General features: G+C 38.0%; 2 protein-coding genes across 4 annotated transcripts; both read left to right on the forward strand.

Moving 5' to 3' along the window:
- The first annotated feature begins 790 nt into the window (after positions 1-790).
- Positions 791-10,307, forward strand: LOC149823242 (myosin heavy chain-like protein). 3 transcript variants are annotated; one of them, XM_090018731.1, is made up of 15 exons: positions 791-924; positions 1,044-1,101; positions 1,271-1,320; positions 2,053-2,142; positions 2,538-2,591; positions 2,723-2,800; positions 2,893-2,961; positions 3,072-3,227; positions 3,337-3,463; positions 5,403-5,443; positions 6,624-6,713; positions 6,811-6,915; positions 9,448-9,588; positions 9,788-9,897; positions 9,984-10,307. In XM_090018731.1, the coding sequence occupies exons 1-15, from the start codon at positions 889-891 to the stop codon at positions 10,057-10,059; spliced, it is 1,281 nt and encodes a 426-aa protein (XP_089874857.1). In that variant the 5' UTR covers positions 791-888; the 3' UTR covers positions 10,060-10,307. The 3 variants fall into 3 exon arrangements, with proteins under 3 accessions (XP_089874857.1, XP_089874858.1, XP_089874859.1); XM_090018732.1 differs by having other exon boundaries at positions 2,726-2,800; XM_090018733.1 differs by lacking the exon at positions 9,984-10,307 and having other exon boundaries at positions 9,713-9,850.
- Positions 10,308-16,332: 6,025 nt separating this feature from the next.
- On the forward strand, positions 16,333-22,705 carry LOC149823243 (protein RETICULATA, chloroplastic-like). The gene is made up of 7 exons (XM_090018734.1): positions 16,333-17,498; positions 17,613-17,711; positions 17,838-18,058; positions 19,449-19,518; positions 19,782-19,861; positions 21,738-21,802; positions 22,448-22,705. The coding sequence occupies exons 1-7, from the start codon at positions 16,920-16,922 to the stop codon at positions 22,639-22,641; spliced, it is 1,308 nt and encodes a 435-aa protein (XP_089874860.1). The 5' UTR covers positions 16,333-16,919; the 3' UTR covers positions 22,642-22,705.
- Positions 22,706-26,051: the final 3,346 nt, after the last annotated feature.

A 26,051-nucleotide genomic window follows, 5' to 3' on the forward strand; every position in this document is an offset into this window, starting at 1 on the left:
TTGGCATGGTGAACTTGCTAGGAATCAACCATTGGATCATGTATTTTTGATGAAAAAATGAGATTTTTGAATGCTTGAATATTTATCAAGATTATGAGCCATTGATTTTAAAGCATTAGATTCAAGAGAAAAGAACAAAAAATCTATGAAAATTGTGGTTCACACACATTAGTTCTCATATTCCAGTGATTATATATACATATATATACATGAGAACTGAATTTTTGAGAACTAGAGTATGAGAAATAGAGATATGAGCATTTTCAACACTTTTTTAGCAAATCTAACCATGTGGATGTGCTTGATACAGTGAATTTGCTAGAAATCAACCATTGGATTATGTAATTTTAATAAAAAAATGTGATTTTTGAATGCTTGAATATTTATCAAGATTATGAGCAATTCATTTCGAAGCCTTAAAAAATCTGGTTTATGCATCAAAATCCGATGATTCAAGAGCGAGTTCTTATGAAACCAAACATGTAGATCACATCCGTATGATTATATTCAAGAACTCGGCTAGTTTAACTCGAGTTGATTATGAGCACCGACTCGGCTTGGCTCACCACAAGAACGAGCCAACGAAATTAGGTATATTGCTCACATATTGGATTTGAATTCGGATTCGGGTCTATAATAATCCGGCCATCTGCACCCTGTCTACCTGGAGTCAGGATACCCGGTTTCCTGCGTCCCACCGTTTATTTACCGTTTGGAAAAAAAAATTCAGAGAACAAATGAATTTAACGCATTTAAATTGCCATCTCGATGGCAGGGAGGGACCGTCATTCCGCGTTATTTTCCCGCAAAATATAAAATCTCCCATTTTCCTCTCAGAGCCGATCGTCTCCTCCAACGCGAAGCCAAAAGGGGAAACCCTCGTCCCCCATGGACGCTCATCACGCAACCTTGGGTCGTCGCACGGTACGCTCTTCCTCTCCGATTCATCATAACACGCTCGATCTCGACGTCTTTGTTCTCACCGATCCTCAATTCTTCTTTTTCTTCTCATTGGAAACGCTCTTCTGTCCGCCCTAATTCAGTTGGAGGAGATTCGCCAGAAAAGAACGGCCGATCGGCTCAACCCGTCGAATCAGCCTGGTTCGTATTCCTTTCATCGACTTCGAATTTTAAGGTTTTCAGAGAGCAAATGACGTTTCTGCCTGATTATGTATGATCGGCAGCGATAGCGTTCTGGTTTTGATTTTAATTTTATTTTTCACTCGTTTTCTTTCGTTTGCCGGGATCGATGTATGATCGTATAAATCAGGAAATGGAATTCAAGGAAATTCTTCGTCCAATGTGAATCAAAATGCGGAGGTACGGTTTTCGGCATGATCTAAATTGATTCCAATTTTGGCATTTATGAGTATTTAGTGTTTCTCGTTACCAATTCGTTCGCAGTTCTGTTTGCTATAACTTTGCGTTTAGGTAACGAATTTAACTCGCAATTCATCGTTGTCTAAATAGATCGTGGATTGTCGATGCATATTTTTGCTCGTTACTCAAAATCTATATTTGGTTAGGAGCCCTTTTGTATTTGTTTTCTTTGTTATATACTTCCTTCATTAGTTCATAGGGGAATGAATTTCGCTCACAATTTAATGTTGTTGATCATGCATTCTTCACACATGGTTTTACTTGTTACTTCAATCTATAACTTGTTTATGAACCCGTCTGTATTCACTTTGGTTATTAGATCATTTATATACAATTGAGTGATCCAAAAATTGAGAGGAATCGGCATGTCGCTGAAGAAAATTGGGACAAACATATATACCGTTACTTCAGGAAAAGAAGATTTGTCTATACTGGTTCCATACACAGTGAACTGTTTCTCTTTGTTCTCATTTCTCGTCATCTTGAGTCTTGACCGGGGATACGTAAGCACCGAGTGCTTTTAATACATGAAGGACTTTTGAGTCTTGTGTATTTGAGATAACAGAGCATTTATATCAAATTATACGCGATATAGTGTATGCTGTCTAATGTAGGATTTAGTTGCCGTGCCTCACGTACACTGCTTAACTTGGGATTTTAAGTTTTTTGCAGAGGGATTCTCGTGCATCCTCATTTCCAGTGAAAGATTTTGAGAGGAAGATCAAGGAATTGGAACAGGAAAACAAAAGATTGGCTTCTAAGGTACGATGTGTATAAAATTGCATCAGTCTCGTGAATCACTGTTGTAACCAACCAAGCAAACTACAAAGAGCCAAAGACCTGAAAGGATTCAGGATAAGAAGCTGCCACAATTGAGTTTCAAAAGTTCAAATAATAATGTGTGCGAGAGTGTGTGCACATGCATGCATGTGTGTGAGCATGTGCGCATGAGTGCATGTGTCTGTGCGTGTGTGCATGCATGCATGCATGTGTCTATGTGTGTGCTTGTGGACATGCTTCATGTTTGTGCATGTGCATGTGTGTAGTTTGTAATGTATGTGTGCGTGTGTACATGTGTAGCATGCTTGAGTTGCAAGGAAATACACAATTTGGTATTATTTTCATCTAGTTCTAAAATTTGATGCTTCTGTTTCCAGCTTGAGGTAAAGGAAATTGAGCATGACTCCCTGCAGAATCAATTCAATGATCTGGTAAGTACGGATTATTAGATTACTGGTTACATGAGAGTAGAGTGGATAATAGACATGTAGTAGTAGGCCATCCACACTGACTCTCTCGTCTCCACCCCCTCCCCCTCCTCCTTTTCTGAATTTGTTTGAAGGAGCATGGTGAATTGCCATCATTAAGGAAAGCTGTAAAGGATCTATCCATGGAAAAGAATGCTGCAGTTGTAGCACGGGTACATTTGTCAATCCATCTTTTGTTGAAACAGTGATTTGTCTTTATTATGCTTTTCTGCACTCCATTAATCATTCAAACATTTTAGTGTAGGAGGATCTCCTGGCCCAACTTCGTGGGGTTAAGAAGCAGTTAAAAGAGGCAGAAGAGGAGCAATATAGGGTATGCAGTTGCAGTTTCAGGCTGCATGTTAATATCTGTGAATTTACAGTTTTCTTTTGTCTCTAAAAGTATCCAAAGGAGTTTTATGTTGATCATTCTACTTGTAATAGGCTGAAGAAGATTCAGCCTCATTGAGAGCTGAGATAAAATTATTACAACAACAATTAGAGAGGCACCAGGATGGTGGTCTTCCTTCCATTCACAGCAACGTAGAGCAGATCCAAGCCATGGAACCGGAGCTTGCCAGGATTAAAACGGAATTGCAGGTGCATTTTTTTTAATATCAGTCTCTCTTTTAAATATATCCTCTGAACTGACCACAAATGCTTTGGGACTGAAGAATTTTTATGTTTCCTGTGGTGATTGATTGTGTAGCAAGAGATGATGCTGAGGCAACAGGAACAACAGATGCTGGCAGAGGAACGGATTAGAGCTGCAACACTTACAAATGAGAAGCAAGATCTAGAAGAAAAAGTGTCTGCTTTGTCCAAGAAAGTTTCAGGTAAATGCATGTGACTCTTTGAACTTGCACTAGGTGGATACGTCATTGTGCCCTTAAGCTGCAACACTTGGGCTTCCCTTCGGCAAGTATGTGACCATTTGGAAAATAAAAGGTTTTCAAGACAAGCATGTTCGATCTTGAGAATGTTTAGGGCATGTTTTATTTGAGCATTCATGTATGTAACCTGTAGCACATTATTCCGACCTATGTCACATGGATGCACATGGACAATTGGATGTGCCTATCTCATGGAAAGCAACAGAAAAACATGCACACAGACTGGCGTACACACATATACACAATGACGAGGACTCCAATCTATTGATGAAGTTAGTGTAAACAATGGTAAAGAAAGAGAGAAGGAGAGAGGAGAGGAGGAAACTAAAGAGATGAAGCAGAATCCAAAATCCTCAATGAGATTTAGGCTGGACATTTTATTTAGAAACCTTATATTATTAGAGTACATGTGGTGAATTACAAGAATACTCTTAATCAGTTACATAAGGGCTAAAACAATAAAATACATAAAATTTATTGCACTTTTGTCATATAAGGCACATCCTCCATATCATAACACACAATCCTCATTATGGATTGTGTAACTGAATCCGATCCAAATAATGGATTCAATCCAAGATCCACTTCATCTTCCAAGTTCCAACAGCCCCTCACAAACTACGTATGGGTAACAACCATGAGTACTGTAGTTTGTAACAACCATGAGTACTGTAGTTTGTCTTTCAATTCCCAGTGCCTCATCTTCATTGGTGCTTTGGGAACAAATCTGCAACTTGATCTTTATGTACAATTCTTTTATTTTTTTTAAAGATATTTTTGCCTAAAGGAAACTATATTCATGTAATATATGTTTAGTATGGCCGCAATGAGAGATAACCCTTTTTGTCCTAATTTCTCTCTCCTTCTCATGCACAAAATACATAATTTCTTCATCTCTCTGTCTCCATCTACACAATATAAAGCTTAGAAGTTACAAATCATCAAAAATGTACTAACTGCCTTCATAAGAGGCTTGTGGTATCAATATGAGATATTGATCAACCTCATGGGGATCACTTCAATATCTCATTCCAAACCTAGAAAGTTTGAAACAATTTAGACTTTTTCAGACATTGGGACTAGTTACTAATTCATGATCTAGTCTGAGATATTAGAATTAATATGAGATATTGATCCACTTCATAAGAGGCTTGTGGTATTAAAAGGAGATATTGATCCACTTCATGGGGATCACTTACATATAGAAAGTTTGAAACAATTTAGACTTTTTCAGATATTAGAACTAGTCAATAATTCATGATCTAGTTTGTCTAGAATGAAAATTTTCATTCTCCATCCTACAAGAAATTTCATGAAAGTGTTTCATTTGCTTCTCTTCCACAAAACTTCCGCTGCAGAGTGAAGATACTTGGCGAGACATGGACCATGGCTGGATTTGGGTGCCAAGCATTGGATCTCTCTCTCATTCTTAGATTCTTTTGTTTCTACGGCTGTTTGTATCGTATAACTGCTGCTTTTATCGGATCTTTAGGGTGACTGATTTTCACCTAACTTGCAAATTAAAATTCCAGAATGTTGTGTGAAGTTGCACAGGTAACATAGTTTTATTACATTCTTGAATTCATGGGATAGTAGTCTTAGGTTTTGTGCAGATGGAGACTGCTCCATGTTTATAGAAAAAGTTTTCTGTGTAGTTATTCCTTTATCAGTATCTCAGCTGATTTTTTCAGCAGTCTTTCTTAACATGCTTATTTTAACTAAACAGAGTGCCGTATCAGTGAAGGTGTTCTAGTATTTCCTTGTTATTTGTTTCGCTTCTCTCAAATTTTTGCTTTTGTGATTCTGTCATCATCATTGAGATGACATACTTGATATTCCTTCCTATAGATTGATGACTTTTATGAGCTGTTATGTTCGACAGAGCAAGCTGTGGAAGAAGCCGGGAGGAAGGCATTTTCAAAGGTAAAAATATGGGAGTTGTCAGCTTCTCTATTTGTTGTTCAGATTTACATTTACATGGAAAGCATTACTCAACCTGGAAATTGTCATTATTACTGAATTAAATATGTTCAACTTAAAAAGTGTACATGCACTTTAGGATATCCTTTTCTCTTATTGCACATATGGTTCAATGCTTCAATTGTCAACTCATGGTTTTTTGAATGGATGGCTAACTGGATCTGGTTTTAATAGTATGTTTCCTTTTCTTTTCTTTTGTCAGTTCAATTCCTCTCTCTCTCTCTCTCTATATATATATATATATATACACACACACACACACATGGGGAAGTACCCTGGTTGGAACTCATAGTGGGAGGTTGGTCTGACTAAATCCAACCCATGGATGTGTTCAACATGGTCAAAATAGTAAGAATTGACTCTTGGAATAACCCCCTGCAAAATCTTACATGCACGTTGGAATAACATGATCCAATTACCGATTTCTACTAATCCAAACATGTAGATAACATCTGGAGGGTCAGATGTGCAAAAAACATTTAAAAAATAAAAATGTTACAGTTTTTTACTAGGGGGTTCTTTACTCACGAGGGTGTCAAACATTAACCTCTCTCTCTCTCTCTCTCTCTCTCTCTATATATATATATATATATATATATATATATATATATATATATATATATATATATATATATGTAGATGTATGAGTAATGTGTAAGTTTCAGACCATTTATCTCCCAGACCGTCCTAGACCCCTGTAAAAAACATATTCACATGTGTTTTTTACTTAATCTAAATGAGCAGATGTGATCTCTATGTTTGATTTAGTAGAAAACATGTATTGGTTTAAAGTTTAGACATTTTTCATGTTTGGATGTGTTTTTAGCTGAACAAAAAAAAAATCAACGGTTCATATCACACCAAAAACTTGATTAACTAAAAATCAGTAATTCTTGCTAAATTGATTCGATCCGAAGCATAGTTCTTAGTGAATAAGCAATGATAAACACGTCTACAGGTTTGGATTAAGCATTAAATACATGCAAGTATGTTTTTTAAAGGGGTCGGGGACGGTCTGGAACTTACACATTACTCTCTCTATATATATATATATATGTGTGTGTGTGTGTGTGTTTTGATGATATGGTCATGGAATGCTCTTTGACATTATTATTTGTGGCAGGATGAGAAGGAAAAGCTTGAGAACCAAATGCATGAGCTAGCTGTGATGGTTGAGAGATTGGAGATTGGTCGTCAGAAGCTTTTGGTGGAGGTTGTGTTCATTCCACTTCTATTTTTCTCTATGTGAGATGAATTAGGGATTCTAATTGCACATCAACTTGTAACAGAATTAAATGTCTTATTTGCAGATTGATTCACAATCTTCAGAAATTGAGAGGCTTTTTGAAGAAAACTCAGACTTGTCAGCTTCATACAGGGATGCAATGCTTGTTGCTGCACAGTGGGAAAATCAGGTATATCAAGAGGTCTACAAATTTTCATGCTGTCTTATTATATGTGCATCATTCATGATTCCGGCTACTCTTAGCAGAGTTCCATCATCATCTTACATTTCGGGGTTTAAGGCATTGATGACAATATTGGCAATATTCTTTAAAGATTGTGTTATTGTAGTTTTTCTTAGGAAACCCAATAAAAAGTGGAAAATATCATTATTTTTGTTGTACGTTCTGTGGAAGACCCAGAATGATTTTCTTATTTGGTTTATATCGCCGACCCCAATTATTTTGGGATGAAGGCGTAGTTGTTGTTTGTTGTTCTGATAAATTCAGATAGTTGAATTTTAAAAATTTCAGCATTCTTAAAACGTTGAATATTTTCTCCAGTAAAACTACTTAGGTTTAAATTATCAACCTCTCTGGGATATTACAAAGATTGATACTGGTGACAATGGTTTTAAAGTTTCTAGGAGCTGAATGCATGTTCCCCTTTCTACAAAGGTAGCACTGGAGCAAGGTTTCCAATTTCCTCCGCAATACCTAATCCTCGATTGGTTAATTGGATTATTGAAAAATGAAAATTGGAATAAATAACGCATTCAATATGCCCCATCTTCCCTCCCTCTCTCACTCATTTAGACTAGCATATGTATTTCGACAATACCAGGATTGTGAACCTTTCACTGGATGCACAAGTCTGCAAACCTATGTGATGCATGGTGTTGGTGCAAATGAGAAGGTTCTAGGAAAATGATGAAGATCCATTAATTGTGCTGAAGGTTGTCTAATCCTACCCCTTTAGTAATCTGGCTTGGAATGCTCTGGGCTTACCTATATAAGGCTTAAATTCTTTTGGCAAATTAACTGGATCAGGTACTTGGAATCTTTGGCTAGGTCTGACTGAGAAACACTTAATGAGCTAGTAACCAAGTTAGCAACTTTTTAAGATTCTTGGACTATGTTAGATTGACACTTCAGTTAGCTTGAGTGTCCCATGTCAACACGACACGGCACCAACGAAGGCACTAGATATGCCATGACATTTTATGGGCAGCAATCTCTGTCTTGGACATGGTCAATACTGTGTCCTTATTCCTTAACTTGTGTGTTTTCTGTTCCCCTGATTTTGATCTTTTATTTTGTATTTTTTTGAAATTTGCCATTGATTATACGCACGCACACACTCACACTCACACTCACGATTGTTGTGTCATAGTTTTACTGAACTCGTGCAACACAAATAATTAAATAAAGGCGGTTCCATGGTGGTACTGTACCACCATAGCTTATGGTAGTACACACTTGATTTACATAGATCTAAGATCCAAAAGAAAAATCTAACCGTTGGATCATGTTTAGCATTTTCTGCTTATTATTTTCATGTGATAAAATTGTCTCAGATATGATGTTTTATATCATTTTAAAAACATTCTTATTTTCATGAATTGTGAACTGTTGGATCATGTTTAGCATATCCTGTTTTTTATTTTCATGGGTTAAAATTGACTCAGATATGATGTTTTATATCATTTTAAAACCATCCTTATTTTCATGAATTGTGAGCCATTGATTTTCACCGTCTCAAAAACGGAATCTTATGGTGTATTGAACATGATAAAACCTTCTAATATAGTAAATAAATCATGCTAAACACATATGTACGGTTAGATTTACCATTTGATGGCTAGATCTATGCCAACAAGAGTGTGTACTACTGTACTGTATCATTGTACAGAACCACCATATATTTACCCATAAATAACTAAACATATACGTACACACACTGACAGGTGACAGCTGTGTCATCACATCCTAGTTTTACTGAACTAGTGTCATGCCAAGCATGTCTGTGGTGTCCCGTACCTGTTTCAGTGAGTGTTTGACAGTGTTCTTGGGCTAGGTCCAACTGAGAAGCACCTTGTTCTTACGATGTTAGTAACCAAATCAGGTGGTTTCGTTGACTCTTGGGATCGGTCCAGAAACACCTTATTCTTGTGGGCCTAGGCATGCACTTCATCAACTTATTCTCACGGCCCAACCTGTTGGCAAGCCTAGCTTGGAAAGAGAGAGAGAGAGAGAGAGAGAGAGAGAGAGAGAGAGAGAGAGAGAGATTAACCTTCCTATTTTTCCAAGACTAAAATCCTAGGAAAGGAGAAAAAGGAAACCACAACAAGACACTGAGATTCGTCACCCTAACTTTTTCTTTTTGCAGCTTCGTCTTGTTTACAGTTTATCCAAGCCTATTGTCTCCAGAAAGATAAAGAAAAGCTTCAAGGTCAAACAAAAGTTTCTTATGTAAATAAAGTGGACCCCTTGACGTATTAATTTATTGCACATATTTTATAGGTGCAATATTCTTATTGCGTCATGAATGTCCATCTACAGTGCTGGTTTAGTATAAATTCCTGTATGTTTGCATTAGAATTTATCATTCCATGAATCCTATTATTGTTACAAACCACTTTTCTGTTAAATCAAAATTAGAAGATGGATCATAAGGCGAAAAAGCCTCCTTTAGTTTATAGAATGACACAAATTTCTCTACAGGTAAAAGATTGTCTGAAGCAGAATGAAGAACTCCGGGCAACATTGAATAATTTGAGAGCAGAACAAGCCAACACCATAAAAGACGGCAACCAAAACTCATCTGAATCTGGGGCACAAACCTTGGAGAATCTTACCCTCAAGGTTGGTTTCTCTTTTATATTTTGGTTTTATAGGTAATTATACATTCAATTCTTTGCCATTGTGTGCATGAATCTTCCATTATGGTGTATGAATAAATCACCTGGTGTTTGTGAACAAATTATAGGATTTCCATCCTTAGTTTCAGTTGATTTAAATTAAACATGAAACTGATGGACAAAAAGTATTTATTTCTACAAAGGAGGAATTGACAAAAGAACAGAGCAAAGGAGAGGCATTGGCTGCAGAGGTCATGCGGCTTTCTACCGAGCTAAAACGCGCAACACAAGCATACGATGGCCTTACACGACTGTAAGAATCATTAAAATCTCGTCTTCTGCCTAGTGATAAATGATCTCATCGGGCACACAGTTGCTGATTAATGTCATCTGCTGCAGTTACAAACCTATTCTTTGGAACATTGAGAACAGTCTGATCAACATGAAGCGGGATAGCTCTACAGCAGTCCGGTGAGACAAATGTGTTCTCTGCTTAATTTTGTGGCGGTTGATCTTTGTTGATGCCAAGTAGTGACATGATGTGCCTCCAAGTTTGAATGTTGGCCTGAGGTCCTATTGTGTTCGACGGTCCGAGACAATTGTTCAAATGTTGAAGTGAAAATCAAGACAAAGATTGAGCAATCTGATTCATGTAGACGTACAATATACACAAGAAAATGCGGATATATTCATTTGTTTGCAATTTAATTGGCTCTTAAGCAACTCTCTCTCTCTCTCTTGTTTAATCTAAATCTCTATCAGTACTCAGATAAGAGAAACATATATCTGTAGTTTTTGTGTTAATAAGAAATTAGGATACTGAGACCCAAGGGGTTTGGCGTAGTGGGATGGGGCCTAGGCTGTTTGACGGGCAGCCCAGGTTCAAATCACATGGCTGTCACCCCCCTGCATAAGCAAAAGCTTGGCAACTCCTTGGGGTTGAGGGGGTAAGCTCTCAGAGTATTACTTTGACAGGACAGCAACCGTAAGTACGGCAGGCTGAGCCTGCGCGGCTAGGTCTCTGTGCTTGGGGGAAGTTTCTCTTAGTCAAAAAAGAAATTAGGATATTGAAAACATAATAATGAAATTGTAATTAGTAGTATGTATTTTAATTCATAATAAGTTAGGGTATGAGTAGGGCCAGCTGCGTACACCAGTCTACTGTGTTTTTTTTTCATGGTTTTTTTCTCAAATCTGACTGTACGGATGTGTTTTACATGCTTAATTTTATAGGAATGAGCTCTTGGGTTGTCCGGTTCTGACAAGTGGGTAGGTTTTGTATAAGGTTTGAAAATTGATGGCTTACAAATTTTATAAACATTCAAGGTGAAATTTCACATTTTTTATCGAAAAACACGATCTTAAGTGTTGTTTTTTAGCAAATCAATCATGCCGAACGCAATTGTGATGTCAGATTTGTGGAAAACGCCCCGAAAACCCGTTTTGCTTGCAGTAGGCCCCTAACTTTGGTGGATACCTACTTCCCACTCATTAGGATATTGTTAAAATATTAGCTTATTTTTATCAGAACAAAATATAAGAATCATCTCGTCCTAATATTCACCTCTCTCTCTCTCTGGTTTGCTTCACTCATGATGCAAATAGTATAAAAAAATTTATAGCTTGATTAACATGGCCCTATTCGATCCCCTCCAAAATTGACAGATTTTGGCTCGAATCGTCTGAATCGACTAAAATTGGTCGATTTGAAGTAGAATCGGTTCAGGTTTGGGTTAAATTCCGTTTTTTCCTTATTTTTCTGATTTTTTGTATATTTCTGATTTTGTGGATAAAAAAATCATTTGATAGAAAAATAATTTGATTTGATCCGATTCTTTAGTTTTTTTTAAGAAACCGATTCACCTAGTGAACCGATTTTAATAACATTGGATCAAGGTGAGTGTTTTCGAGGAAAAGACCTCATATTTCATAGGCAGCAGTTGAACTAACTTTTAGATTGATTATTGATCAGACCATGAGTCCAGAGATGTTAACGGGTTGGACTCAGGTCGGATCTAGGCATTACCAAGTCCGATCTAATCAGATCCCAATTTGGAGTCGGAAGAGCATTAGATAAAAGTGCATGCAGATCTGACTTGATTAAAACCTTACGTTACATATATTTGGATTCGGGCTCAGATTTGAATACAAAACTGGATATCGAATCAGTATCCCATTATCAATCTCAACCGACTAGAAGGATTTGGATTTGGATTCAGTTGGATATCTGAATTGAATCCTAACCGTTTACATCCCTAGACAGAACCCTATGGTCCCACAAACATATAGCCTCTTCCTCCCCGTTTCTACCCTATCTATTTTTTGAGCCATGGTTTCTATGATATGTAAGGGTGGGCATCGGGTGGGGTACCTGATGGGTAATTAGGTATCAGACCCAAGTTGTGCCGGGTTTGCCTATTGCAGTCCGAACCTGATAAGAGTTGGGTCTGGCCTAGCCTAACTAGTAAATGGGTCAAGCTCAAATAGGGCCAATATAAGATCTCAATGGAACCTGGTTTGGCCCAGACCTTTTATTAGCCCGGGTCAAAGGGCTCGATCCAACTCACCTAGTTCTCAGCCTGGTAAGACCTGAGCCTGACAAGAATCCTGTTGTGTAGGGTCTGTTGAGGGCTTTGGATCAGCCTGACAAGATGCCCACCCCTATTTATTTATTTTGGTTAGTCTAAGGAAACCCGCACCCCCTCCCTTTGCCAACCGCACACTGGCTGGCCTATGGTTGGTAAAACTAAAAGTGTCAATGGGCCGGGTTTGGTTTGGAACCAGGTGAGACCAAACCCAGATATGATTTGTGATGTTGGTACTGGATCCAGACTCGCGTCAAATCGGACCCACCATAAGAAAACCATACCCAGATCTTATAGGGATTATATGAACCAGTCCTGAACCATACCCGATAGAATATTATTTTTTAATCCTTTTTACATTGAAAAATTGCTGATCTTAGACAGAACTTGGGTTGGGTTTGGATCTGGTACAAAATTTCACAAACCATACCCTTCCATCCTTCTTTTCAAGAGCTACAGGTAGCAAGTTAATGTTGCCAACTCTTGGGAAGAGTTATCACAGAGGGAGTTTGTTTTAAACTTAACTAAAATCAATAGCCGACTCAGCTGATCAGAGGTTCGCTGAGTAGGGCTGTTGATTTAAACCCCAAACTGAAATGAGATGAGCGGATCTTAGAATCCCCTACTACCTTCTGTTGCTCTCTATTTCATCTCCTCAGTTGGATGAAAATGAGATTTCCCTCAATGCAGAGGAGGTATATTGTTCTTATCATCCACTAGTTTTAGTTTTGGTATAGTTGTTTTTGGGTAATTTCTTGATACATACCCACATTTTACTTGAAATTATATGGCAGGTACCATTCTTTCTTAAATTCCTAATAGGCTAATATAGTTTTAGGTTTTTATGACTAGGGGTGGCAGTAGACCAAGGGAAAACGGGGCCCTTCTCTATCTCGCTTCGTTTGGACCAGGGATGGAGGACATGAAATGAGGATGTAGGTGGGAATGGAGGTTAAAATCAAAACCCGTGCAGGGATGAAGGCGAGGATGGACTTACACTTTTTCCTGCTCCCGCCCTGCCCCGTTTGAACTAGAGATGGAGGACATGAAACGAAGATGGAGGTTAAAATCAAGACCCATGCAGAGATAGAGGCGAGGATGGAGGGCAGGATTTTGAGATGGGGCAAGGGTGGAGACCTTGTCCCCGGCCCCGGCTCCACCCCCACCCCAATCCATTGCCATCAGTATTTGTGCCAATGATAAAATAAGTGTCCACTTTAACCTACCACCTAACTAATTTGAGTTGGATACTTCAGAATATTGAAAATACCTTTTTACTTTATCCTCAACTATATAACTTGAGTTAAATATTTTTTAATACTTTAGTTAAGTATATTATCCTGGATCTGACCCCAAATACGAATATATGCTATCCAAAACTGAAAAAATATGGGTAAAATCTATTTTGGACCCGAGTCAGAATTCTGATCCATTTTGGTTATTCATAAGTTCATAATATTTCAGGGGGGTGGGGTAGATTGGATGTAAGTACTTAACATATTAAACGGGTCAATCATGTCCCTTCAGTAAATAAGGGTAAGATAGGAATTCTAAGGCACTCTAAAACAGATTCCCTAGTTGTGTGGGGTAGGTTATCTCAAGGTCGCAAAAGGTGGTATCTAACATGAAATTTGAACTAAATTGTGGGTCTCTGTAAAAAAATTGCCTTTGTTTTTTAATCATAATACTAAATATTATAAAAGCATAAACAAAGTATTATAAAAAGCAGAAGCATGGATATTAGGTGAAAAAATTTGGATCCTTTATCATTTTGTTTTAACTGACGTTCTTGTGGTGTGAATAAAGAATGTAATTAAAATATAAGGGCATTTGCATAAGGTTTTCATAAAAAAAAGTTTTACTTATACGGTGCATTGTAATTTTTAAAAATTTAATTACTATTCATAATTATTCTCTCTCTCTCTCTCTTTCGTTAATTACCATAACATTGAAGAAACTTCCTCTCTCTCATACCTATTTGGTCATAGCTCCCATCTCTTTCTCTTTCACCCATTGACAATAAAAAAGAAAAATATTTATGCACGGGGTTAGTCATTTTCATGCATACTCGCCGGTTTCAAAGTCCCGCCCTTCATCCCGGCATGGTTCAAACTAGTCGAGGCCGGGTGGGGCCCTATTTTCTCTCGGTCCATTGCCATCCCTAAAAAATGATTAGGGACGGGGCGGGGAAAAGCTTAAGTCTATAACCGCACCAGTTTTGACTTTAACCTTCATCTCCGCATCCATCCCCACACAGGTTTTGATTTTAACCTTCATCCCTGCATCCATCCCCGATCCAAACGAAACAAGGCAGGGTGGGCCCCGTTTCTTCTGGTCCACTGCCATCCCTAATGCCAATTTCTAAATAAATTCTTATTTAGATATATTTTACATATATTTTATTTTTTGTAATCCTATTTCTTTCTACTTTAAAAAAAAGTATCTCATTTTATAAACAAATCAGCTCAAACTCAGCTTGGCTCGTCACAAAAATGACCCAAACTTGAACACTTCAAGCTAAGCTCGTTCAGCTCGTTTACTTGCCCACACGTAACGTTCTGGGCCCCTCATCTGTTGGGCCCCACCAGAAAGCAACGGTTGATATTTTCCCGTGGGGCCCGCCCTACCTGGCATGTGCTGGGTAGGTGCGGCTTGCAGTTGTTGAGGCGTTGACAGCAGACAATTCAAAAATGATTCTCATGGTCAAACTGCCTTAATTTGAACGTCGTCCCCCGAAAAGAGGCGTCTCTCAAGTAAGACTTTGCTTCCCACACAGTGACAAAAGTTAAAAACGGCAAAATATAGTTTTTCAAAAACACGTGAGAATTTGATTTTTTTTTCATAAATCTTGCATTTTTTTGGTAAAATTTTGGCGATAAAAAAAATAAATTAAAAATATAAAAAAATATTAATAAAAAGTTATATAAAAATAAAAACACATGTTTTTTCATGATAAATAGTCGTTTAAAACATAAATATCATGTCTAAATCGTGGTATTTATGTTTTTTCGTAAATCTCACAATATTTTGAATATCTCATGAGAAATTGTTTTTTTAAACTTTTAGACAATTTTTTCGCAATATTATAGCGAGAATTTTCATAAATCTTGCAATATTTGTCACTATGCTTCGCCCCAATTTGTCTCATCTTAAAGAAACCATTTAAGCGGATTGGGTCGAATAGGGTACCACAGATCCATATAGCTAAACAGTCATATCTGGGTTGGAGTAACCGTTGCTACCAGAACCGTGTAATAAATATTGATGAGATTTTGAAAATATTTTGATATAGATAAACCGTCATTCTTGATAAAATGTGATATTTTTTCAAAATATTTTGTATTTAAAAAAATTCCATACATATATAGTTTTTTTAAAGACCAAATAAAAAGCCTTTAAATTAGCAAGAGATCTTCATAATGGAGTTTTTCCTCTTTTTTTCCTTTGGGGCGAGGAAACCAGCCCAAGAGATGTAAACCCGGGTGCAACTCGACCCCAAGGAGCCACTGGCTTAGGCTTTCGCAAGGGGGATGACACCCGCGGGAATCGAACCCCAACTGCCTGTCTGACAGCCGATGCCTGTTCCAACTAAGCTAATCCCTCGGGTCTAATGGTGTTTCTTCTTGAGACTTTGATTTGTGATACTATGGATCTGGATACAGTCGGGGCTCTCCTGACCATACCTTGTGTCACAAATACTTGTGATATCTCGAAAATAATATAAATTTGTAACGATATTTCAAAAGCTCATAATTCTCAAAAAATTTAATATTTTCAAAATAATTACATATTTTAAAAATAACATGTTTTAATCCAAATATTAATGCTATAAAAAAATGTTATTTTTTTTTTGTATACTTTTACCCTTATATATATAATTTACACATAGATTTTTAATCTTAGTCAGCTCTAATTATGTCATATCCGATTACGTAGGATACAGGACTTCCCAAGTCCGAACCCGAACCCAAACCCAAACCCGAACCCGAACCCAAACCCGAACCCAAACCCGAACCCGAACCCGAACTGGTTATTGAATGACTGAAGTACCCCTGAGCAGCGTAGCCAATCACATCACGGAGTTAAGTTTCCCACTCACCTACCCGGAGCGCCACGTCAGCAAAGACGCTCTATTTATATGCCAACTCCCCCACGCTCCACTCTGAGTTGGGGATCCGACGCCGGCATACGAATTACCTTAGTGGTTTTCCGGCGAATCCCTCTCCCGAGTAGCCAGAAGCGGTTCTCCGGTGACGCTCGCTTTCAACGATTCGTTACGTCCGTCGCTCAGGGAACGATCCGACGCCGGAATACCGGATACGAAGCGGTTTCCCGGCGTCTCCTCCCCTCTGCCGAAATCAGAAACGGATCGCCGGCGATCCTTCCTATAATTTCCTTTTCTTTTTTGCTAGATTAGGGAATTGGCCGGAATACCGGAAACCAGAGTGGTTTTCGGAGACTCTCTCCGGGAACCTGGTCATTTTCTTCCCCGATTATCCTGCATCTTCTCTCCCGATTACTTGAACTTCTAACCAGTATATTTTCTACTGTTCCGGGTAGAAAATTGGTGTGTTTAGTTATTGATTTGTTGTAGTTCTGACCGTAATTTGTGAGCGATTAGTTTTCTGTGGATTAAATTTGAGAAATTCGTCGACTTCTCTCGGAGTGGTGGTTTTGTTGTATTTGTTGTGGGGAGGTCTAAGGATTTAGGTGAGAGTTTTTGAGTGGTAGAGGTTGCGGGGTTTGATTAATGGCTGTTTCTTCAGCAAGACTAGTGTCGAATCCGGTCGAAATCGAGTGTTTGTGGCGTAATCCGAGGGTTAATTTGTTAGGTTTCAGCTCATCGGCCGGTTTGAGATGGAGACAGAATCCTGAACTTTTGGCTTTGGGGAGGAAATGTGGGTCTAGGATCAGGGTGCAGAGGTTTAGGGCGAGAAGCGAGCTGAGTGTGCGGAATGAAGCAGTGGATGTGGTGGTTCCTAAGGAGTTTGAGGGAGTTTCGTCTTCATATGGGATTGTCGTGAACGGCGAGCCCCGTGTCCTTGAGAAGATTTTTTCAGCAGAAGTTGATAGCGGGCGCGGTGGGGATTCTTTTGGTGGTGGCGATGGTGGGGATGGGAATGGAGGAGGAAGAGGTGGTGGGGATGATGAGAGTGGTGGGGAGTTCGAGAAGGGCGATGAGGAGGCAGAGTTGGGGCCAATTTTGAAGTTTAATGAGGTGATGAGGGAAATTGAGGCTCGGGGGGCAAAGCTTCCAGCTGATATGTTACAGGCGGCGAAAATCACCGGCATTCGTAAAATCATTCTCTCGAGATACTTGGATCTGCAGGTAGCCCTGGTGCTCTTCCCATTTTAGTTCTTGGCTTCTTTTTGGCCGATGATGTCAATGATGTTCATTTTCTCGGATATCTGTTGAATTTCGGAGTTTTTTTTCGTCCTGTAGGGGGCTGTTTGGCCTCTTGGTCCAGCAGTTCAATCATGCGGAATGCTTAGGAACAGGATGCTTGCAGACCCTGCTTTTCTTTTTAAAATCTCGACAGAGGTGGGCTTTTTCATTTTCTGTTGTCGTTATCATCTCTGCAATCATAGTCCCTTTTTGGATCAATTGAGCAAATTGACGTATTGTTTGGTGCCTAAGTTGATATTTGGCCTGTTGTTCTTCAAACAGATAGTTATTGACTCTTGCTGTGCGACCTTTGCTGAAGTTCAAAAGAGGGGAAAGGACTTCTGGCAAGAATTTGAGCTTTATGCTGCTGATCTTATAGTTGGTACTGTAGTTAATGTTGCTCTGGTTGGTATGTTGGCACCATACGTTCGTTTCGGACAGCCATCCATGTCTAAAGGACTCCTTGCAAGACTGCAACGTGCCTATGGAGCTCTACCTAGCAGGTTTGTACTGCTTGCTTGGTGTTCGCTGTTATACTTCTTTTTTCGAAGGAATATTTTAACTAAGCTACAAATAGTCTTTTTGATAAACTTTTTCTCCACATAATCTTATATGTATTGGCAACCGACTGATGGACTTAGATATTGGATTAGTTTCACGTCTCAGGTTAAGAGTATGGATAACTAGTGTGCATTTATTTTTTTCTTATTGAAATTTCAAAGGAGGCTAACCAAACAGGAATATTCTGCAGAATTGACTTAACTTTGAGCTCTGTAGAGCATATGGGATAGTTATTTTAACATGATATATTTAGTAGGCTTCTTTAATATGGGAACCAAGTGTCTAATAATGGGTTTAGTTCCAATGACTCTGCGGATGATGTTTACTGGTCGCTTGTTTTGCTGGTTACGAATTTTCAAATGCAAGGTACTAGAATGCTCTCTTTAAGTACGCTTATGTTGTCAATTCGTAAAATACGCAAGTTCAAAGAGGAATGTCTTCACAACTTGCAAGTGCGAGTTATGAGCATCTTCACAGTGACACACCTGTCTTTTTTCTGGACTTATTAACATGAGTGTTTTTTTGGGTATTTTAATGTGCTTTAGGTGGAGATAAGTCTGTCATATGCTGTATGACATGTTGAAGCGGTTCCTGTTCAAATTGTTACCACTTTGGGTATATGGGTTTAAACTGGGATATGCTTCAACAAATTATACCATGTAGAGTATGATAGCATAATCCAAATGGCTGTTTCATTTATGTTGATAATAATGGTACATGCTGGTCTACTTGTACTGTTGCAATCTGTTAGCACCAGGCATGAAACTTTTTTGAATACCTATATCCAAGAATATAAACTATCCTATTGATTGTGTCTGGAATTCTTCAATTAAAATTTTTAACTGTTTTATATTTCTATTTGTTTTCTAAAAGATCACTTATTATCACTCATCTCTTTATAATAAGCTAGAAGCATGTTTTGCTGGTTAATTTATCACCCTCATTGTGCATTTTGAATTCAAAAAGTAAAGGCTTGTTGAAAACTGGAAAAGATAGAGAGTACTTATCATATGGTCTGTTTTCATAGTATCTGTTTCCAAGCAATGTTCTGGAAATTTTGTTCATGTAGAACTTGTTAAATGCTATACTTTTGATTGGTGTTGTGGCTTCTTTCTTGTCTAAATTGAAGGAAATCATATAAACATGTGAGGTTTAAGCTTTTGATGTTTTCCAGTCTCCTACTAATTGGTTTGGGGTAACGTATGAGAGGATGATAAATTCTGCCATTTTTATATTTTATTTCTGTGTGTTTTTGGAATTGATTTTGGCATTGACTTCTAGGCAAAGTATCTCGACATATCAGTTGTTGATTCTTTTTTTCCCCTTATGTAGTGTGTTTGAGGCAGAAAGGCCCGGATGTCATTTTTCAACCCAACAACGGATTGGCACATACTTTTTCAAGGTAATTTCTGAACACATTCATTTTGTTCTTCCTTTAGGTTTTGTGGGGCTTTTCACTGGGCGTGAGTTTTACATGTGTTTCTTCTTTTCATCTTCTACATTTCTGTTTTTTCTTTTTTTTTCCGACACTTAAGCTGTGGAATTTTCAGTTATCTGCATATTCACAATCATTTTTTCAAATGTTGGTGTTGAGTTATACTCTGAAAAGTTAGAACTTGCATGGCTGCTTTGGAAGTAATATTTTGCTCCTACGTATTTGAACAGGGTGTTATGTACACGGCGGTTGGATTTGTATGTGGTCTTATTGGCCAAGGCATTGCAAATATGATTATGACTGCCAAACGGTATGGATCTGTTCTTGCATATGTTTATGCCATATGCCATCAAAGTTCAGCGTTACCATTCATCTTTGTCACTTAGTGGGTGTTTTTGCTTCTTATTTTTCTTAGGATACTTGTTCAGTTCAGAATTTATGAAGCTTTATACATCCTATCATTCAGTTGGTTGTTGGATTTATATAAAATACTATAGGATATCAGATAAGAACATAACTAATAAATCTAAAAGATCGGTCACATGCTCTCCCCTCTATTCATATGAACTCTGTGAAATCAACAGAAGCCTGGCTTAAATAGTTGTATTTAAGGGTGTCATGGAATTCCTACTGGCACTAGTAGGATCTTTTTCGTATTTTTCTTTTTCTTTTTGTGAATGAAATTCTAATGGTTTGTACTACTACTTTTGTATATATTGTCCACTTAAATGTTTTGCTCACAGTTTTGATCACTGTGTGAGCCTTGGTGATCTCTTCCGCGGTGCAAAAGAGTCTCCCCACGAGGAGACTTTATGACTCAAAAGTTTCCATGTGAATGAGTTCTGAGTCTTTTGATTGTAGGTCCATCAACAATTAGAGCAAAATTAATTTCAAGTTCCTTGTAGCCTGCCTCCGACAATAACTTTTAGAAGCCCAGTGACCTGGCTGAGGTTCATAATTTGCATGGGTAGTGGCAAGCAAGTCATGACAATTAGGCAGATAATTAACACAACACTGCCAGTTTGCTTTTGAAGTTACCACAGCGCTAGATGGTTCTGGCACGTGAAAGAAGGTTTATGGTTAAGAACACAAACAAAAAGAAAATATATAAATCGGCTTTATCATCTGCATGAACTAAGTGATGCAGTAGTTCTAGAGATGATGTTATGGGCTAGTTCTATTTGTTGTGTTTTTTCCCTTTTTATTTAATCAAGCTCATGGCGTATATTTTACTGGATCATTTGTTGGGGCTCCATTATGAATCTGAAATGGAAGTTTGTTAAAGTAAGGAGCATGTATATATTCATGTGTAGATAAGTGGAGTCATGGACCTGCTGAGCATTCATATAGCCAAGCAAAATAGGTGGAGCATTTGACTTCACAGAAACATCCAGGATATCAAATACTTTTCAATCAGCTTCATAGAGCTGTTTACCCTCTTAGATATGAATATGTAGACACCAAAAAAAGCTGCATTGAATAGTCAAATCTGGACTTGCAAGTGACCAGCAAAACCAATACAAAAATGGCAGCTCAAGATTTTCGGTAAAAGCAAAAAATGGAAATTGATAAAGGACTAAAAATGAAAGGATAGGGGACAAGAAAAAGAGTTAAAAAAAAGAGATGATTTGTGGGTATGTGCATGACACCGACACAAACATGCATGTTAACACACAAATCAATTGCCTCATATGCAACTTTATGGCCCTGCCTAGATGGAGGAATGGAATTTCTGATGGCAACAAGGATGCTAACGAGAACATCAGAATCTTGCTAAAAAAATCAGGACAAGGCCTTGTAATTAACAATGATTGACTGTATATATGAACTCATGGTCTAGCATGTCAAATTCAAACTCTGTTATTTGGACTGCTGATCATCTGAGTGTTGATTCTTGAAAGTTCTTAATAGCCAAGGCATACAAGTTAAGTTGGAAAAGACGTGCATGTAAAACTTTCCCATGAAAATCGTTGTATAAACATATTATATGGCAATCTGTGGTTAAACAATGGTTTGGCTTTGGAATATGATAGGCCTTAGCTCATGATGTATGTGATATTCATGAGAAGTTGCTATTATGCCTCTGTTAAACATGCTACTTTTTTGCTCAACAGCCTAGAACTGATTTGCAGAATGTGCCTTTTGATCTTAAAAATCATCACTGAATATTATTTCCCTCTGCTCAGGCAAATTAAATCATCAGAACATGACGTGCCTGTGCCACCTCTTGTGAAAAGTGCAGCTCTTTGGGGTATGTACGCTCCCCTATGGTTCTTTAGTTTTATTTTGTATTTGGTTACCTTGCAATATAAGGATTATTGATTAATGTGATCACTGGAGTTGCATGTACATGCTTATTGTGTTGGTTAGCATCATAGTTACAAGAAGCTTGTAAAAACTAAAAACCATGGAAGCTTGGTTCGAAATGCATGAAACCATGTGCTTGTTTCATTTCATGCTTCAATCACATTCCCGAAATCAAACTTCAATTGATGTTGGAAATCATCTTTTTATGTTAGGAAGATCATTTTTCAATTATTATTTGTTATAAAACCTACATATGATGGGTACTTTTGGGCAAAATGTTTAAAGTGCATTGAAGTAATGGACACAGTTTTATTTATTTTCTTAATGTTGCTTCCTACTTGCTTCCATTATCCTTTACTTTCTTCCTCATATGATTTCTATGATTTCTAAAACCTTCACAACTCTCGCACTAAGGCATTTCTTGAACACTTGCTTCTTGCTTTGCTCCTCATTTTTCGCACCCATTTCTTACTCTGTCACCATGGTTCTCATGCACATGGATCATGCTAGAAAGTTTAGGTCACGTACACATCCAATAAAGAGGATTTTTGGCTTTAAAGTGCTGATAGTCAACTTCGCCTATTTGCAGGTGTCTTCCTTGCTGTCTCCTCAAACACTCGCTACCAGATCGTCAATGGTTTAGAGCGCATAGTCGAAGCATCACCTCTGGCTCGACAAATCCCTCCTGTTGCATTGGCTTTTACTGTTGGTGTGCGATTTGCCAACAACGTATATGGTGGGATGCAGTTTGTTGATTGGGCTCGATGGAGTGGTTGTCAGTGATTCTCTGTATGGTTACCCTGATATTAATTCTTTGGCTTTTCTGAATAAATATATTTTATTTTCATCACTTGCCTCGGATGATGGTGTAGATCTATCAGTTAGTAACTGTTCACAGAGAGAGAGAGAGAGAGAGAGAGAGAGAGAGAGAGAGAGAGATTCAAACAACAGGCTTCTCATTTACATATATTTGGCTTCTCATTTACATATATTTCGTTGCATACAAATGCGATTTGGAATCTCATGCAGATGTGGTAATAAATCTCATTTGCACAGCTAACCAAACATGTGATTTGGAATCTCATGCAAATGAGAGTGAATTTCATTTCCACAGCTAACCAAACGTGTGATTTGGAATCTCATGCAAGTGAGAAACAAAATGTGGTTTGAAATCACACGGTGGAATATGTGATTTGAAATCATATGACTTCAAATCACATTTGTTTCCATCTCATGTGATTCTAAATCCAGCTCACATTCAACCTCATGAAATCTTAACTTCACCGTATGGTCCATTCCATTCTTTTAAATCCGGCGTTTCCCCTCGATAAATATCAAAAAATAAGTTGATGGTGCAAAGCTCTATTGGGTTCCCAAAGAGATTATATTTCCAACTGCTAAGAGTAGTGATATTTTATTGGTACCCTTTGGTCAAGTTGTGCACCGGTAAGTTTCGTCTTCAACTCTAGCTATCGATGAGATATAAGAAACCCAACAAGTTTTCCTTTTCAAGACCTGCTATTGTTAACTTTGTTTATTGGCAAGAGAGCAGGTTTGACATATGCTTTTATTGCGTTGGTTATTTTTTTGTGCATATTGCAGGTTTTAATATTTGAAAGTTTCATCAAAAAGAAAAAAAAAGAGCTCTCTTTCCCAAAAACAAAAAAAAACTCAGAGGGGCCTACATATGTACTTGTGCATGTGTGTAGGTATATGTATTTATACATGTATATAGATATTAGTACGTCCTATGCATATACATACATTGGTACATGATTATGAATATAGTGTGCTTGTACTTAGGCTTTGTTGAGGAGCTAGTGCTGGAGAGGAGATGAGAAGGGTGATGGGAGCCTATAAGAAAATGGGTGATGAAAGAGGAGTTGTCAACTACATCATTGTGAGGATGTAGTTGAAAAAAAGCCCATCTCCACTCTCTTCTCCACTCTCATCAATTTTCTCATCTTCTAAAACTAGCTTCCAAACATCAATGAGGATAAATAGGGCAGATAGCACCAATGGGGGCTCCCCATGTCTGGTAAGAGCAGCTAGTGCAAGTCACCTTGTGTTGGGACGTTGTAGGTTCAAAACCCAATGGTATAGTTGTATAACTGGTAGGGGTCTGCCTGACCCCAGCTTGCCTTTTAAAAAATAGGCAGATAGCATTTACCAACTCCTTATTTCCAACTCTCAAACAAAGCCTCTTTTGTTTCATTCTTTTAAACTGAAAAGACTGTCCATAGGAATGGACACAAATTTCTAACGGCTCAGCCTTCCCATGTGAAAGATTTTAGAGCACATTTGGAAGCGAGAAAATGGTAAGAAAAATGCAAGTAGGAAAGAAAAAATGACAACTTTTCCAATCATTCGAAATGCGAGAATTTTTTTGAAAGAAAAGTTGTGTTTCAAATGTTCGCTGTTTGACGACGATGTGCAAATAATTTGGACAGACACTGAGATGTAAACGTCCAGGATCATAACAACATTTCAAGTTTAATTACAATAACTAAAGAAACTTGCAGTTTGAAAAACACTCGAAATCGAAAAAAGATCATTTGATCGAATTGTCAGACAACAACAATGCAACTGAACAATTAAATGCCAAAAATTCTAGAAAACAACAACAACAATGATGCAACATAGAGATGATCAAATGAACAAATTAAACACCAAAAATTCTGAAAAAACAAACAAACAACGATGCAACAAAGAGATGATCAAATGAACAAATTAAACACCAAAAATTGCGAAAAAAAAAGAATAACAAAAGAACCAAAACTACCCAAATGCCAATTCGTCCATCATCGTTTTCCCGATGCAAATGGTCCCTTGCTTGAGAAGGCAGGAGATCGCCATCGTCGTCCGTATCGTCGGCTCATTCGTCGCCTTCCAATCGGGGTTACCGAAACCGGTTATGTACCCCTTGATATCAAAACTAAAACCGCCAAGAAAAACGAACGAAAATTTTTTTGATCAATTAAAACGCGAAAAAGCTAAAGAATCCTAAAAACCCAAAACCCCAATCGAAAACTTTGCAGGTTTTTGATGGTCTTTCCGGCCAGCGGTCGGCTAGCCCAAATATTGATCTCAAGAAGAAGTTGGAAAACGAAAAAAGAGAGAGAGAGAGAGAGAGAGAGAGAGAGAGAGAGAGAGACGAAAGAAGATCAACATTAATACTCATGAAGATCAACAAAATGTTGAACCCATGAACCGAACACAGAAGAAACAAAACTAAAATATAGAAAAAACAAAGCTAAAGAAAAGAAACTACAGACAGCTAGCAACAAAACAACAAAGCCCACTCAACCAGGATCCGCAGGATTAGAAGAAACCACCGCTGAGTGAACGTCGTTCAGATGAGAGGAGAGGTCTCTAAGATGCATACGTAATATTGCATATACATCAACCAGGATTTCATGGACAAAGTGATTAAAGATGACCGGAATTTGACGGAAAGTAGCATCATTGCGTGCCATCCAAACAAACCACCAAGTAGTAAGCAACCATGTCTTCCAGATCAGTCTCCACCGCTTGCATCGTCTAATTTCAATAGGGCCCAAGAGAAGATCAAGCGCAAAAAACTCTTCTTTGACAATTACGTTCGGAGATCTCCACGTCCTATTAAATAGAGAGAGAGAGAAAAAAAACTGTGGGTGGTCTCCGGCGACATGGCTAGTCGTCGGTCATCATTCCGGCCTACGTAGGAAAGAGAAAGAGAAAGGGTTTGGGGTACACTCCTCTCTCAATTTTATTTTTTTTAAGTTTGTTCCTCCCATCCTTGTACTTTTATTAACAGGGAGGGGGTGGAATGGTGTTTAACACTGAAAAAGGTCGCGACAGATGGCGTTTTGTGCGTCCTCCACGTCCAACGTTTGATCGCAACACCATTCTAAGTGGTACAAACAATGAAACAAGTTCATAGAAACGTTTTTGCCATCACATCAAAATGTTTTCAAAGTTTTTTTTTTTTTTTTTAGAATAAACGTTTGCAAAGTTGGATGCTTCCGCTTGATGAGATAAAGTCACTGGAGTTCATGAACTCGGCCACGTTTGATGCGATCCCAAACGTATCCTTCAAAACCTTTTTGTTTATTTTTTATTTTTATTGTTTTGATAGTTCAGAGGTACGGTGCGGGCGCCGAAATATTAAAAGCAAAGCCTTCAAAGTTTCAAACCCAATTTTTGGTGGACCC

This window comes from Nuphar pumila, chromosome 10 (assembly GCF_984573655.1).
Source record: "Nuphar pumila chromosome 10, dmNupPumi1.hap1.1, whole genome shotgun sequence".
NCBI classification, from domain to species: Eukaryota; Viridiplantae; Streptophyta; class Magnoliopsida; order Nymphaeales; family Nymphaeaceae; genus Nuphar; species Nuphar pumila.